The following is a 16,387-nucleotide window of genomic DNA, read 5'->3' on the forward strand; positions in this document are numbered from 1 at the left end:
CTTTATTTAAGGGCTGCGCTAATTGCCTTTAGAACTATTTAAGACTGAATTGCAGTTATATTAAGGGTATATACTTATAGTGCCTTATATATCTCTATACTGACTTATTTAATAGTAACTCTTAAGAAGTATAAGGCTATATTTAATGCTATTTCTATTACTAGTGGTAATAGTAGCTTTTTATCTAATAGTAAAGAGGACCTTATAGATATATTAAAGGATTTTATTAAAAAGGAGTGTTATAGACTCTTTTAATTCTTCTATAAGGTTACTAACTATAAGAAGAAGAAGAAGAAGTCTAAAGGTAAAGGTAAGTCTAAGTCTAAAAAGGTAAAGGGCAGTAAATAAGGTATTTTAATTTTATATATAACTATTTAAAATAATACTGACTTCTTTTAGCTACCTATAATTAGTTTTTAGGTCTTTATTTTTATAAGGATATGGCTTATAGGTTATGAATTATAACTAGTATTATAGGTATATAGAGCACTATAGAGCATTATAGGCTACTATAGATAACTATAGGGTATATAAAGTATTATAATACCTAATAGTAAAAGTTTAATATTTTTATTAACTTGCTTTATTAATTAATTATATCTTTAAATTATATTTATAATAGATATATATATAGATTTTATAGTACTTTATAGCACCTTATAGTACCTTATAGTTCTTTATTATAAGTAATTTTAAATATTTTTTTTAGTATTATTAGCTATAGTTAATATAGTATATTTATATACTGTATTTTAGGGCTATATACTGTAGCGTAAGGCTATATATTATTCTTTATAGTCTTATTTTAAGCCCCTTAATATAAATTTATTTTCTTATATTATATTAATCTTTCTTTTAACCTTATAATAAGCTCTAGAGGGCGCCTCTCTATTAACCTTAATGCTTTTTGTATTTAAATTAAATAATAGAAGTATTATAACTAAATAACTGCAGATAATATTATATAGCGTATTTTAATTAAGTTTAATATTTCTACCTCTTATAGAGTATTATATTAATATCTTTAGACTTAGCAGTTAGATTAGATAATATTTAATATAACTTAGGCCTAAATGGAAGATATTAAGGCATTATGAAATTATATTAAAGAGCTTTTTTTTAAAAATATTCTTAAGGATAAAAATATTCTTTTCTAGTTATAAAAGGAAGGCTTTATAGTAATTAATAGAGGGCTAATTAGAATATAATAAAGCCTTAGCCTTTTATGGCATTAGACCTTTAAGCAGAAAGAGGAGTAATTTATTAAATTGCGCTATTTTTTTAAAAATAATACCTTACTAAATATTAAGCTATAGTTATTTGGTTAGATATATCTCTATATTTATATTTAGTAAAAATAGCTATCCTTAAGTTAATAGGCACTATATAAAGTATTTTGTGACTTTATGCCTATAAATATAACTAATTAATAGAATATAATATAATACTGTTAAATTAAATAGATAGTATTTAGGCCTGACTTTATTTAATTAATTAATACTTATAATAAGTTAAAGGCATAAGGGATTGAAATATATATATTAATTAATATATATTTATAGTATATTATATAGCTATATGTTAGTATATTAGCCAATATATTATAAAGTATACTTAAGTAATACCTTTATATTTTAGAGAATTAAGAGAGTATGCCTTTTATTATTTAATTAGATTATAATAATAAGACTCTTATAATAGCTAGGGCTTATTTTTACCTTTTATAAGCATAAAGCTCCCTACAGGCTATTATGGCTTAATAGATATAATTTTATAATTATTAGATATACAGTAAAAGTATATATAATAAAAAGATTAAGAGTTAGTGGTACTGACTTAATGATAGTTAAGTAAGGCATTGGTCGCGTATATATATATATATATATATATATATATATATATATACTAACTGCTTATAGAAATATTTTAAAAGAATTATAGCTAATAGGCATTTCTCTACTAATTCTATTTTAGATTAAATTACTATTCTATATCTTTTTATGCTAATTATATATATAGAACTCTCTAAATTTATATATATATAGAATTTGCATTATATTTGCAAATAGCGCAATAGGCTATATATTCTTTCTGGTTAGCCTTGGGTTTTATATTATTAGCTAGAGATTTGTAAAATAAGGAGTTATGCTTATTTAATACTATTTAATTAATTATGGCCTTTTAAGGAGCTTTTTAAATATAATAATATTAATCTTAATGCATATTTGCCCTAGGATATAATTACAATATATAAAAAGATTCTTAAAGGGCAGATCTTTCCCTAAGATACCTCTAAGAACTTAAAGCTCTCTATATACTTATATCTATAGATATAATTAGAAGTATATATACTTAGCAGGGAATAGCTAGCTATTAGTCTTCTAGAAATACCTATAGGTAGGATTAATTATATATAGTCTTATTTAGCTGTATATAATATTAATATATAGCTACTTAACTAAGAGACTTAAGGTAATATTAATTAGGATAAGATTAATTATAGGGTTAAGAGCTAGCCTTATATTATTCCTTAAACCTCTATAGTAGGGCCTTTAATTGCAAAGGGTGCCCTTTAGCTTTTTCCTAATTTTATTTCTCTTTATCCTCCTTACCCCCTTAATCCTTATTTAATATTATAAATTAAAGAAATGCCTTAAATGTATCTAAATCTTTATATTATCTCTTTTCTTTACCTTTTATCTTTTTAGCCTTAACTTTAACCTTAATTTTAGCTTTAATATTATTCTCTTTCCTTTTATTTTATATAGGTTTTTTTTTATTTTTTATTTCCCTTTTGATCTTTATTATATACTTTAAAGTAGGTATTTTAGTTTCTGCCTACTTAATTGCCTGCTTATTAGGCTATAAGGTATTACTATCTTTTAAATTATCTTATATATTAAAGTATAAAAGTATAAGGGAAACTAAAGCTTTAGCCCTTATAGAGAGTGTAATACTTACTGCCTTAAAAAAGTCCTTTAGCTATAAGGTCTTATAAATAGTATCTCTATATATAATAGGTCTATTTAAATATATATTAATAATATAGCTATTAATAAGCTTTTACTTTATTAATAAGAACTCTTTATAGTAACTTAATATAATAAAATAAATTATTTTATTATAAGATAAAAATATAGAGCCTAATTGTGATGGTTGTGGTTTTAAATAGGAAAACTAGTCCATATTAGGTTTATGTTTGCAGAAACGTAGGGCATATATACTAAGCTTGGCTTAGTATTATATCTCTTAATAATTAAGTAATACATATTAGGCTTATTAATATAAAGAAGTTTTATTAATAGCTAATAAGCTAAGTTCTATCTACTGCTAAAGGAGTATATATATATATTATAGTATATACAAGTTAAACGTAATCAGTTTGACTTTATTTATAATTATTTATTATATAGGTTAAATGGTATGCGTTTAACTGTTATAGGGTAGGTAGCTTCTAATTGGCAAGAAATAGTAGGGGTATATGTATATATGCATAAGATTGTATTAAGTTATAATACGATCTCTCCCCTCTTTAGGGTCTTGTCCTTAAGGCCTATAAGCAATTAAGTATAGAACTGTAAGTATATCTTAAACTTAGTTCTATAAATATTTTTTCTATACTAATAATATATCTAGCTATATTTCTAAATATACTAACTGTCTTAAAATAGCTTCTAAATGTCATAAAGATATTTTTAACTTAATCTATAAATTTGGTTTTAAAATGCCTAGATGTTTGGCTTATTTTTATGCCAACTATCCTTAATATATGGTTTTTAAGGGTAAATAGCAGTATGATTTTTATATCTTTAAAAAGTATATTAATTATGATTTTAGTGGCATTACTTCTTAAGCTTATGTATTTTAATTTTCCTTTCCCTTCTTTCTTACTAATTCTTCCTAGTTATATATATATTACATAAAAAAGATTATATAGATAAATAGAAGGAGCAAGTAAAGGCAGATCTTTAAGAGGCCCTGGCTTAACTGTAGCATCTGTATTGTTAAGAGAAGTATCTTTATAAGAAGGCTGCTAAAATAATTTATTGTAGTTATGAAGATTTAGATAAGTTAGAGGCATTAGAATATTAAGAGTCTGTTAACTATTAGGCTGCTAAGTCCTTAGCTCTTAATAATATCTAACTCCTAGAAGATTATAGTATTATTAACTAAAGTTTTATGCCAGATTCTTATTTCCTTAGGGTTAATAGAAGTTCTTTAGGAGTTGCTAGGCATTAATAAGGTATTTTAGTGGCTCTTATATATTTTCACTTTTTAAGTAGTTTTTCTATTTTACTAGATATTCTCTCTTGCCGTTTTTTATTTATATTTCCTTAATTGCTTTTACTTTATAGAGTTCTGGTCTATTAATTTCTTCTAGCTTATTGCCAATTTTAACGTAAATTATATCATTTACTAATTTAAGTAATATAATATAGAAAATTTTATAAAGTCTAACCTTTATTGGTAGGTCTAGCTTATAGTTGTTTTTTAAAATCTTCCTGATAATTCTATAGGGTCTGATATACTTGAAATTAAGTTTATAGCTTAGTCGTTTTATAGTGATATTTTTTATAGATAGGTATACTATATCCCCCTTCTTAAAGGTTAGCCCCGCTATCCTTTTAGGGTTATAGTACTATTATATCCATTTATTAATAAATTCTAGTTCTATTTATAGTTTATTATATATATTCTTTAGGTCCTCACTTTTAATTATAGCTGCTAGATTAACGATTTTAGTCTATTATACATTATAATATGCTATTAGTATATAACTAAAGTTAGTATTAAATAGTATAAGCTTTATACTTTTGTTATAAGCAGTATTATAGGCTAGTTAGGCATATAGTAGTTTTTTAACCTAATCGTTCTATTTATAGTTAATATAATACTATAAGTATTACTTAATTACCTAATTTATCTATTCTGTCTGTCTATCTGTCTAAGGTCTAAAGGCTATTGTAAGTTAATAGTTAATTCTTATATAGGCTATTAGTGCTTGCCAAAATTTACTAATAAAGGTTATACCTCTATCTATTAAGATCTCTTTAGGTAATCTGCATTTTCTTACTACTTTATTATAGAATATATAAGTTATAACTTCTATATCTATTAATTCTCTATAGGGTAGGTAGATTAAGAACTTTATGAGTTAATTTATAATAATTATAATACTATTATAGAAGATATTAGTTAAGGGTTTTTCTAATAGTGGTAGCTTTATTATAAAATCTATTATAATTAAGCTCTATAGTGCTTCTATAACCTTAAGTGGTTATAGTTCTCTATAAGGTTTATATCGTCATGCTTTAGTTTGTGTATATATATTATATTATCTGACCACTTTATTGACTAATATTCTTTTTACCTTATACCTATATTATAGAAGTCTCTTTAAAGTTTTTATTACTCCTTAATATCTATATACTAAATGACTATAAAATTCCTATATAAATTCTTCTAGTTTCCCTAGGATTTCTTTAACTTCCTTAGTTTATATCTATCCTAATATTTATATTAGTTAGGTAAACTGGTATTCTTCCTTATTATTCTTTTCTAGGAGTTATTCTATTATCCTAACTGTACCAGTATTATAATCTGGTCTTCTACTAATTGTATCTGCTCTTCTATTATCTAACCCTTTTTAGTAAATAATTATAAAATCGAATTTATATAGGTATTTAGCGTAATATAGCTATTATCGGTTAAGTTCTTGCGTTATTATGAAGTATAAAATGTTCTAGTGGTTAGTATAGATCTTAATCTAGTATATACTTTCTATAAGATAGTGTCAGAATTCCTTAAAATAATTAACAATTACTAGGAATTCTTTATTATAGATAGGGTAATTAAGTTCTACTTTATGCAGCTTATGCAAGTAGAATGCAATAGGATGTAACTTGCCTTAATTGTCGCGTTAACCAATCTATCCTCTAAGTATAAAATCTAATAAGTCGGTTTTAAGTTCTATTTCCTTATTAGGGTTAAATATAACTAATATAGGTTCGCTAAGGATTACATCTTGTAATTATTTAAATAATTTTTAGATATCTGGTGTCTAAATGAACTTTTAGTCCTTTTTAGTAAGTTCTATTAGTAAATTCACTATCCTACTAAAATCTCTAATAAATTGTTAATAGTAGTTAGTGAAACCTAAAAAGCTTTAGACTTTCTTGACTGTTTTAGGTATAGGCTAGTTTATTACTGCTAAGATTTTCTTTTATTCTATTTTAATTTCTCTAGGTATAATAGTATATCTTAAGAAATCTACTTCTTTTATATAGAAGTAACTCTTCTTTAGTTTAACTAGTAAGTTAGCATCTTATAGGGCTTTTAAGACCTTATAAATATATTTTTTATATTCTTCTTTATTATCTAAGAAAATTAAGATATTATCTAGGTAATATACTATAAAGATATTAAGGTACTATTAAAGTATATTATTAATTATCTGTTAAAACGTTATAAATATATTAGTAAGTCTAAATAGCATTACTAAATACTTAAAAAGTCTAAATTTAGTTCTAAATGCTATTTTCTATTTATCTCCTTTCTTAATGTAAATCAGGTTATAGGCTCCTTTTAGGTTAAGAGTAATAAAGATCTATTTTCCTTATAGGCAGTCCTTAAGTTCTATAATAAGCAGAAGTAAAGTCCTATCCTTAATAGTAAGGGCATTTAACTTTCTATAATCTATAATAAGTTATAATTTCCCGTTTTTCTTAGGAATAAACATTACTAAAAATCCTGCTAATAATATAGATATCCTAATATTTCCTTTTGCCAGTTCTATTTCTAGATATTCCTTTAAAGTTATTAATTTCTTTTCATTAAGGTTATAAATCTTCTAGAATAGTAAGTCTTTTAATTTAAGCTATATTTTATAGTCCTAGTGGCTATACTGTAATATCTTTATTTTAAGTTCTTTATTAAATAGTCTTTTATAGATATAATACTTTTCTAATATATTCTTAAGTCAGTCTTACTGTTCCTTCTTCTTAAGTTCCTTTTAGATTTATAGTTATTTATCTAGGCTATATAGTTATATTCTAAAAAGCCCTAGGATCTATTAATTTTATCATTTCTTGCCTTTTATATACTTATACTTAACTTCTATTAAAGGTAGTAAATTCTTTACTTTATATATATCTATACTGTCTTTATCAGTTAGGGTTTAAGATCTCTTATTATTTATTATGATTATCCTATTATCTCTATTGGCATTACTAGAAAAGGTAATTTAACCAGTCTTTTAGTTAATATAGAGGTTCTTCTTTTATAGCTAATTAATACCTAAAAGGATATTAACTTCCTAATCTAGAGGAAGGATATTGAAGTCTATTTCTTGATTTTTTCCTTAGATAAAGACCTTAAGGTAATTAATCTCTTAATTAATGATTCCGTTATTATAATTAAATAGTTATCCTTTTATATTAATTAGCAGGTATGGTTTCTTTTTCTTTCTTTATAATAGTTTTAACTATATAACTATTTTTAGGTTAATAAAATTTCATTTAGCTCTATAATTAATTTAAGCATTTAGCTATTTCCCCTTAATCTAAACTTTTAGTATTAGGCATTATAATATAGGATCTTTATATAGTCCTAGCGTATTTATTAGTCTAAGTTATTCTCATCCAGTTCGTTGGCTTATCTATAGCTCGGTTATAAATAGCATATAACTTTTCCTAATGCATCTTAGTGTGTTTATTTACAGTCACTATTATTATATCCTTTTTTATTAGGGCAGTTATTAAGAAATTCTTTATTAAATAGTTATTATCGGTATTCTTCTTCTGACTTCTCGTCCAAGGTCTTATGTTTACTTAGTTATTTCTATCCTAATGTAATATCTTATATTAGGTGTAAGCCATCTGCCTCTTACTGATATTAAATTTCCTTAGTGTTTTCTAAGCTAGTATTATTAATTAAGGGTTCCTTTTAGAGATATTTATATTTTCCTTAGGTAATTTTATTAAATTCTTTTTCTGCATCTTTAATAATCTTTATATTTTCTTTAATTTCTTATATTAATTTATTAATCTTATATATCTTTCTATAAAGTGCTATACTAAATTAAAGTTCTACTACTTTAAGGTAGTTATACTAAAGGTATACTAAATATCCTTCTATTTTATTTATTAGGTAGGGTTTATTATTAGATATTTTATTTATAGTTATAGGAAAACAGTTATTATCTATTTTATCTAGCTTATATTACTTATATTAATAGTTTTTATATAAAACCTAGGCTATTTTACTGTATTAAAGGTATATTAGTAGTGTTTATATATTATCTTATATATTAAAGATAGGTTCTAGGTGTAGTGGGTTTAAAGTGTTATTAATGTGGTAAGCCTTAATATAGACCTTGCTTCCTGTTTCTATATCTTAATGTTCCCTGGCTCCTTATATGTAAATATCTTTTTATATATTATAAATCTTTAGACTGTCCTTATCGATTTTCTTTTTATAGGGTTCTTCCTATTTCTATATAATCTATTTATCTTAGTGGCAGAGGTACTAAGCGGTCATTCTGGCATTCTTACCTCTATATCCTATATTGCGGGAACTTTATTATTTCTTCTATTAGAGTTAGTTTCCTGCTTTAACTTCTTATTTCTATTATTCTTTCTTGCTTTAAAGCATCATCCTGATAGGGATGTTATCTATCAGTTTAGATAGTTTGCCTAGCTCTTTTATATTAGGGATAATAGCTTTTCCTTTCCTGATGACTCCTAGTGTTTATAGTTTCTCTATTTCCTATTATTTTTTTACATTTTATTGCGCTTTAGCTATTTCTTATACTCTTTCATTTTCTTATTATTAGAATTCATAATTATTATTCTATTATTCTCTTTTTATAAAGTAATATTTTTTAATTCTTTCTTTATATTCTTTATTGCCTGCACTATCTATATATCTCCCTTTAATCTTATAACTGGCTTCTATTACATCCTTATAATTAAGAAATAGGTCTTATAGTTCTTTAATTAAGCTGTCTAGGTATAGATTCTATTTAAAGTTATCTTTCTTTTGCTTATTCTTTATTTTATAATTACTTTAGGTTATTTCTAGTATTTAGGTTTATGCGGCTATTTAAGGTTTAAGCTATTATGTTAGTCCTAATATTTGCTTATTGTGATTAGGGTCTTATAGCTTTCTAGGTTATAGATATTGCCGTACTATATATCTAAACTGTTTATAGTTATAATATTTACACTTAAATATATTGCATAATTTGCGATTTTTATTATCTATTTAGGTAACTCCTAGAGTTATCAGTCCTTTATATAATCTATATAAGGTATTATTTTAGTTACTTTTTTATTGCTGTTATTAGTTTTAAGAGTTACCTTAGTTATTATTATTTTATTGTTAGTTAGGGTAGTAAGGATTAAAATCGTTTCCCCTTTTATAGTTAGCTCTCTCTTTTTTGTATTTATACTATTATTTATTAATTTTAACTGCTATAGTAATATATATAGTTAGGTCTTTAGGCCTATTGGCTAAGTATAGTTTATCCTTAACTTTTTCTTTTAGACTTTAGTAATAGATTTTTATAAGTAAGTTATTATCCTATTGAGTTTTAGCGGCTAGCTATTAAAATTTAGCTAAATAGGCTGTATATAACTTATGCTGTTAAAGCGCAAGCAATTTAGCTGCTACTTATTGTTCTTTATTAACTACTTCAAAATTATCTTTAAGTGCTTATTTAAAATTTTCCTAATTTCTGAAGATATTCTAGGTATCTTAATCCTAAAGGTTTTCTTTATTCTTAAGGTAATCCCTTATAATAGGTTCAAACCAATTTTTAGCATCTCTTTAGATTAGTAATATAGTAAATAGTAGTTTCTTTATTAGGCTATCTAGTCTATTTAGAAATAATTAAAAGTAACCTTTTATTTAGGTAAGGAATAGGATTATATCGCTTATCTGTCCTTTGAAGGGTTCTGGCTTAGGCAGCTTAAGTGCTTCTCTAGGGTCCTTTCTATAATATTTATAGTTGCCTCTTTTGTTGGTTGCAGCTAATTATGCATTTATCTGTGCCTGCAGGATATAGATAGTATTATAAAGCTGTTAAACTTTAGCTGCTATTTTAGCGTTACTAGGTAGTGCTTTGGTATAAGGAGGTGCTAGGGTGCTGGCATTACTAGATATCTTAACAGTATAATATTGCTTAGTATATATATAGTATATACTAAATAAGAGCTATTAATATATAACGGTTATAGTTTTAAATAGAAAAACTAGTCTATATTAGGTTTATATTTATAGAAATGTAAGGTATATATACTAAGCTTGGCTTAGTGTTATATCTCTTAATAATTAAGTAATGTATATTAGGCTTATTAATATAAAGAAGTTTTATTAATAGCTAATAAGCTAAGTTCTATCTACTGCTAAAGGAATGTATATATATATTATAGTATATATAAGTCAAATATAGTTAGTTTAATTCTATTTGTAATTATTCGTTATGTAGGTTAAATGGCATGCGTTTAACTGTTATAGGGTAGGTAGCTTCTAATTGGCGAGAAATAGTAGGGGTGCATGTGCACATACGTAAGACTGTGTTAGGTCATAACACTAATAGGGCTATAATCTTGCTTTTAATATTTTTACTTTTAACTTCTTTATTATACTTTAGTATAGAAATGCCTAAAATAACTTCCTTAAGGTATCCTAAAGCGATATAGAATATAGCCTTTAGTTTAATAGTAATTATACTTTTATAGCTTATTACTATAATATTATATTACTGGCTTTTAGTAGCTATATTAATAGTATTAATATATATAATAAGAATTAGTTATATTTATTTAGTTTAAATTATTATTAAATTAGGCCTAAAGGGGCTACTTACAGTAAGGTTAATAACCTTAATAGCTTTAATAAGTGGTTATTAATAGAATAGGTAAAAACTAGCTTTTTTAAGGGCCTTTAATTCTATATAAAGTTTATTATAGCTATAGCCAGTTTTAAGGCAAAATTTAGTATAATCTATAATAATAAAAGTAAAAGTGGATAGTTTAGCTTTAAATGGCATATTATGGGCTTATATGGGTATATATAAGAGAGAGGGCTATAGCCCTTAATATAGGCCTTAGTCTGTAGTGCTATATTATAGTAATAATATTTAATATAATAATATTATATTGCCTAGAAGCCTAAAGGGGCCTTTAGTGCTATATTAGGGTGGATAGAGTAAAAAAAATCCCTTAAGATGAATTTTGGCATAGATGTCGATTTGGCCTTCTGTAACTTGCTACAACAAGACAAAAAAGAACTAAGGCGAGGTGAAGCAACTCCACGTAGTAATGCAGCATTTGAACCAATCAGCGCGCAACACGTCCTGTCCCCGATCTAGAGGCACTGGTTACATCTCTGCAGTAATGCCGGTGAAGCTTACATTCGCCAAGACTGTGACCTTCACGCGTAAGCTGAAGATCCGAGTCTCTTCTCTCGGATCGACAATCTTTTCTCTCGTTTTTCCATTCTCCTTATCCGTGTTCCTTTCTAATCACGATGGACCAACCCCGGTCAACAGAGTGGAGCGAGCTATTTGCGCAAAACCCCTCCTATGAGCCGACCACGTACAAGGCACTCGACAACCTTGCGTCGCATGACGACCTCGCTTTTCTGCATGCCAAGTTCTGGAACGAGATCCGAGAATGGACACGGAATGACATCACGGATATGTCCCGCATTGTCCACCCAGACCTTACGGGACCCGGGAGCATTTTCATCGGGGGCATGAACCATGCGCTCAACGAAGATACCCTTGCGAAGAATGGCATTCAAGCGGTTATTGCTATTCATCCCAAGGACTCGCTGGCATGGGACGAGGATAACGCTTCCTACGGGCTGCAAAGGTTCTACCCTGACCAGAACGGCTTAACGAGCAGTGTCGTCAAGCATCCACTCATCATTCCACTCGAGGACAATGCCAACTCTAATCTCATCGACCACTTCGACGAGACTAATGCTTTCATCAAGCTGCATAGCAGCGAGGGGAGGAATATCTTGATCCACTGTAAATCCGGGCGCTCACGCTCTGTCGCAGTGCTGATCGCATATCTGCAACAAAAGTTCTGCTCCGAGAAAGGCATCGCGTCCATGGAGGATAAGACTGCGGCGAAAGAGCAGTTGCGGATGCACCGTGAGGAGATCACAGAGGCGATCCGTGCGCAGCGTCTCCCTGTCGTTGTCATCATGGAACGTTTTGATGAACTGTTGGCGCGGTACGACCTTAAACTCATCGAGGCTCCAGAGTATAGGAGCCAGAAGACTGATGGGCTTCCTGCCTCTGAGATCATGGAATCTAAGGCTCCCAAGGCAACCAAACAGCCAGAGCTTGTAGCAAAAAATGAGAGTAAGGTTGTGCAGACAAAGGGAGGCGCGGCAGTGCTTAAGATATGCGTTGCGGCAGCATTCTTCAAGAACAGCCAGAAGCCAACGGAAGCAGTGGTACATCATTTCTTTGAAGTCAATGAGGCCTATTTCTATGAGCTGGAAGCATTAGAGTACAATGGAAGGTCTCATGTTGGCTCTCAACATGCATGTCTCGGCCTCGTGAAATTTTGCTTCAGGTACGCTAAGGATGAGTATGGTCTCATGCTGCCACCGAATATAGAGGAGCATGTTAGAAAGGTTACAGCACAATAGAATTACAGTTCAAATCTGAAAAGTCCTCTAGCGCGTAGTCTAAACGATTTTAAACTTTTATGGTTAACAGATAATCTCACGTCTAAAGAGACCGCCGTCAAATATCGGAGGTTGATGTCATACCGTCTTCACCGTCCGCCCTAAACATAATAAGATAAATAAAGTAGAAATAGTTCCAAAAGACGCAATACAGATCAGCTTCACGTCTAGAGCTGGCAAGATGGAAGGACTTCGACCGCGGGGAAACAGCCCGACTCACATGCATGAACCTGACGTTGTCCAAGGGAAGGCACTCAAAGCTACTACTGATGCACAAATTTGCGGCTACTTTTCTGACAACCCAGGTAAGCACCTGCAAATATGACTGGAGTACGGAATCAGACTGACTAACTGGTGCCATTTATTCCTGGAAAGACTACACAGCAGCCTGCGCTCCGCCATCCACCTGCAGTACTCCTAGCGGCGGCAAGTCATGGGGCTGTTGCGATGAGACAAGCTGTTACATCCCCGCTACATGTGAGGATGCTGCAGCTCCCGACTGTGGAGGCACTGCTGCCTCACTCTGCCCTTATTATCCCATCATGAAATGGTAAGATTGCTACTGAGTCGATATCCGAGATTGACCACTACTTCCAGCACGTACGGAGCCTCATCACGGTGTGTCTACTTTATTTATCAAACTGCGGCCGACGACCACGCTAAGATTACGTCCTGGGGTTGCGATAAAACACCAACGACATACATCGTCGGACCGCTGCAGGCTGAGGAAACTTCATCGACAACAGCAGCCGTGGATGACGAAAGAGACTCGATCTCTGGTATTTCAAAAGATGCTAAGATTGTTCTCGCCGTGGTTCTCCCCCTTGCAGGGTTGGGGATTATTATAGCTGCAGCCATGTTATTCCTCCGCCAGCGGAAGAAGAGAGTAGCCAACGGGCCCAAGCCAGTGGGTGGAGGAGCAAGATCTGAGATGGAGCAGACTACGGAACGTGCGCCCGTCACTGCAGTACCGCCGTATGAGATGGGTAACAACGTCTTGAGGCCTGAACTAGACAGCCGCGAGGTTCGTCAGTGATAAATTAGTTGGCAACCTTGCATCCCGCGGAAAGGAAAACCCCAACGGGAAATACTGAGGCCACTAAGCCCAAGTCAGCAAGTAAATGGAGACAATAGATACGGAATTGTAAAACCATCATGATTCTCCACCTACACAGTGTGAAGAGATAAGATGAATCCGTAGTACGATTAGTCTCCGCTTATTACCTTGCTACGAGTATTGTAGTCTCGTCAACGCTATCAGCAACTACATCTTAGCGAGGCTTGGCTGCGCATCCATCATCTCCTTCAAAAAATTCTCATCACTCGTTAACCTCGATTCCGACTCCTCGAAAAGTCTAGGAATTCCGGTCTCGGAAAACGCTAGATCTTCCAGGACCATCCGACTGATTCCCTTGGCGGTCAGGAAGACTTGCGGCATTCCGTGGCCGGTGAAACCGCCCATGATGAACATGTTTTCTCGTCCGGGCACACGGCCGATGCGGGGAAGTCCGTCGGCTGAATAGCCCATGACTGCAGGGAAGATATCTGGTTAGCATAAGACCAAAGGAGTTCAAGATAAGCATGGACACTCACTTCCAGTCCAGACTCGATCTGTGTGTGCACCGCTGTTCTCCCAACCATGGAAGTGTCGCTGCATATACCCTTCAAAGTAATCCTTCGCTCTTTCGATGACCTTCGTGTCATCCACGCTGCCGTACCAATCCTCTGTATATCTGAAGTAGGCCGATCTAGCGCCACCAACGATAATGCTGCCGTCTGGCCGAGGGATAAGATAGTCAAAGTCCGTGGGACTAAATCGAATTGCATAAGAGTCTGCCAAAAGCGGCGGATTGGGAGCAACGATCCGGCTGCAGATGGCACGGTAGGGAATGATCTTGTCGCGATACTCGGGGAGAAGCGCGGCGGTGTAAGCGTTAGTGGCGACAATGACTTTACGGGCCTTGATGGCGCCACGAGTTGTTATGATACTCCAACTTCCGTCAGCTTCTGGGGAAGCAGAAATCGATGTAGCAGGAGTGTTGGTTTGAAGGTTGAAATTCTTGTGTTTCAGAGCGTCGGCGAACATGTGGTGAATCAGCTTGTAAGGCCAGAGATGACCGGTGGTATACTTGAAAGCACCCTTTGCGCCTTTCACGCCTGAGACCTACCTCAAAAGTTAGAATTCTGTATGTAAAGCGGAGAAGTAGCGTATAGAAGAGCATGGTAGAAGACGCTTACTGTTTCGGCATACTTGCCATCGACATAGAATGCGCTCTTTGTCGCGCTCACACCAGCATTGACAAACTTATCATATCCAGCCTTAAGCGCCGCGTTGTGATCTGCCGATAGCTGCACATCAACAGCATTCGTGATCATTAAATCGCAGTCCACCTTATTGGCAAGCACATAATTCTTAACAGCATCGACATTGGCGAGCTCGAACTCCGCAATCTCAGCTCCCGCGTTGATACCGTGCTTGGAAGCCATTTTTGAGCACAAGTTGTACACATCAGGCTTGATATGCCCTCCTACATAGCGTCAGTACGGGTATCGATGCGGGCGAACGATGAACCAACCGTTTCGTCCTGTCGCGCCAGAGCATAGTTGCCGAGCTTCCAGGACGACGATTGACTTGTCCTTTGACTCAGGGTGCGCTAGCATATGCGTCACGAGTGAAGCACCAGAGTATCCTGCTCCAATGATGAGAATGTCGCATTGCGAGGGTAAATCTTTCGTTGATCGGTGATTGTCAAGCGATCCTGGGGAAGAGCGCCAAAAGGAGCTCATCCCGTTGGGTGGAGGGAATGGTCTTGACGACATGTTTAAAGCTTCCTTGGGTTTGTACAGAGAGATCTAGAATCTTAGTTCAGCAGTACCACTCACACAGCCTTCTTGAAGTATGAGAGAGCAAACAGTTCAATGCGAGGTCGGGGGATCTCAGGCGAACCCACTTGGACTGGATTCGCTTCCCAGCACACTACGGAGTGGAGAGCCGATGTGGAGCTTATCTTCACTAACAGCGGTTCTACTTCTGAAGCCCGCCTTTTTGCCCTGTTCTTAGTTAGAATTATACTTTGAAGTTCATTCATTCATTTGGTCGACTATTTCAACATCCCGTAGGATAGACTCAAGCCACTCGGTCAAAATAAGACATTAACTTTCTTCCCTCTTTCAGGCAGAAGTATCTAGATATATATGTACTTCGTAGTAACTGCGGGTTAGCTCAGCTTGGCCCAGAGAGAGCATTCGGCATCATCTGGATGGCTTAGCCAATCCTAGTTTTGAAGTGGCATCTTCTAGACATAAAAGAAAAGAAAGAAAAGAAAAAACCATTGCAAGTTGCTGCTAATAGCTCGCATAGATAATGGACACCTCTATGGGGCAGCAACTTAAATGCTGGCAACATTTTGCAAGACTTGTTCTGATTTGACCTACTACTGCCGCTAGTTGCCTACCTGGGCTAGATCGGGCACGAGGGTGACTGATGCTAGCTCGCGGCTTCGGCCTGTTCAGCCCCTCAATCTGATCTCCTTCTATCAAGAAACTCATTTCTAGGTCCGCGGCCTGCGTATTCTGATCATAATCTGTTCGAACATCATCTCGCGCTACGTGATGCGACCGTGTAGTCCTTATCTATCGCAGAACATTACCTAGGTACCGAAACCAGTGCGCCAGA

The 16,387-nt window shown here is 32.3% G+C and overlaps 3 protein-coding genes; 2 read left to right on the forward strand and 1 right to left on the reverse strand.

Moving 5' to 3' along the window:
- Positions 1-11,532: 11,532 nt before the first annotated feature.
- FFUJ_11088 (uncharacterized protein) lies at positions 11,533-12,672 on the forward strand (the record flags this gene model as incomplete). The annotated part of the gene is made up of 1 exon (XM_023569946.1): positions 11,533-12,672. The coding sequence occupies one exon, from the start codon at positions 11,533-11,535 to the stop codon at positions 12,670-12,672; it is 1,140 nt and encodes a 379-aa protein (XP_023437091.1).
- Positions 12,673-13,258: 586 nt separating this feature from the next.
- On the forward strand, positions 13,259-13,747 carry FFUJ_11089 (uncharacterized protein; the record flags this gene model as incomplete). The annotated part of the gene is made up of 1 exon (XM_023569947.1): positions 13,259-13,747. The coding sequence occupies one exon, from the start codon at positions 13,259-13,261 to the stop codon at positions 13,745-13,747; it is 489 nt and encodes a 162-aa protein (XP_023437092.1).
- A 228-nt stretch (positions 13,748-13,975) lies between these two features.
- FFUJ_11090 (related to oxidoreductase) lies at positions 13,976-15,531 on the reverse strand (the record flags this gene model as incomplete). XM_023569948.1 has 4 exons in its annotated part: positions 13,976-14,256; positions 14,305-14,875; positions 14,950-15,239; positions 15,288-15,531. The coding sequence occupies 4 exons, from the start codon at positions 15,529-15,531 to the stop codon at positions 13,976-13,978; spliced, it is 1,386 nt and encodes a 461-aa protein (XP_023437093.1).
- Positions 15,532-16,387: the final 856 nt, after the last annotated feature.

Source organism: Fusarium fujikuroi, chromosome FFUJ_chr10 (assembly GCF_900079805.1).
Source record: "Fusarium fujikuroi IMI 58289 draft genome, chromosome FFUJ_chr10".
NCBI classification, from domain to species: Eukaryota; Fungi; Ascomycota; class Sordariomycetes; order Hypocreales; family Nectriaceae; genus Fusarium; species Fusarium fujikuroi.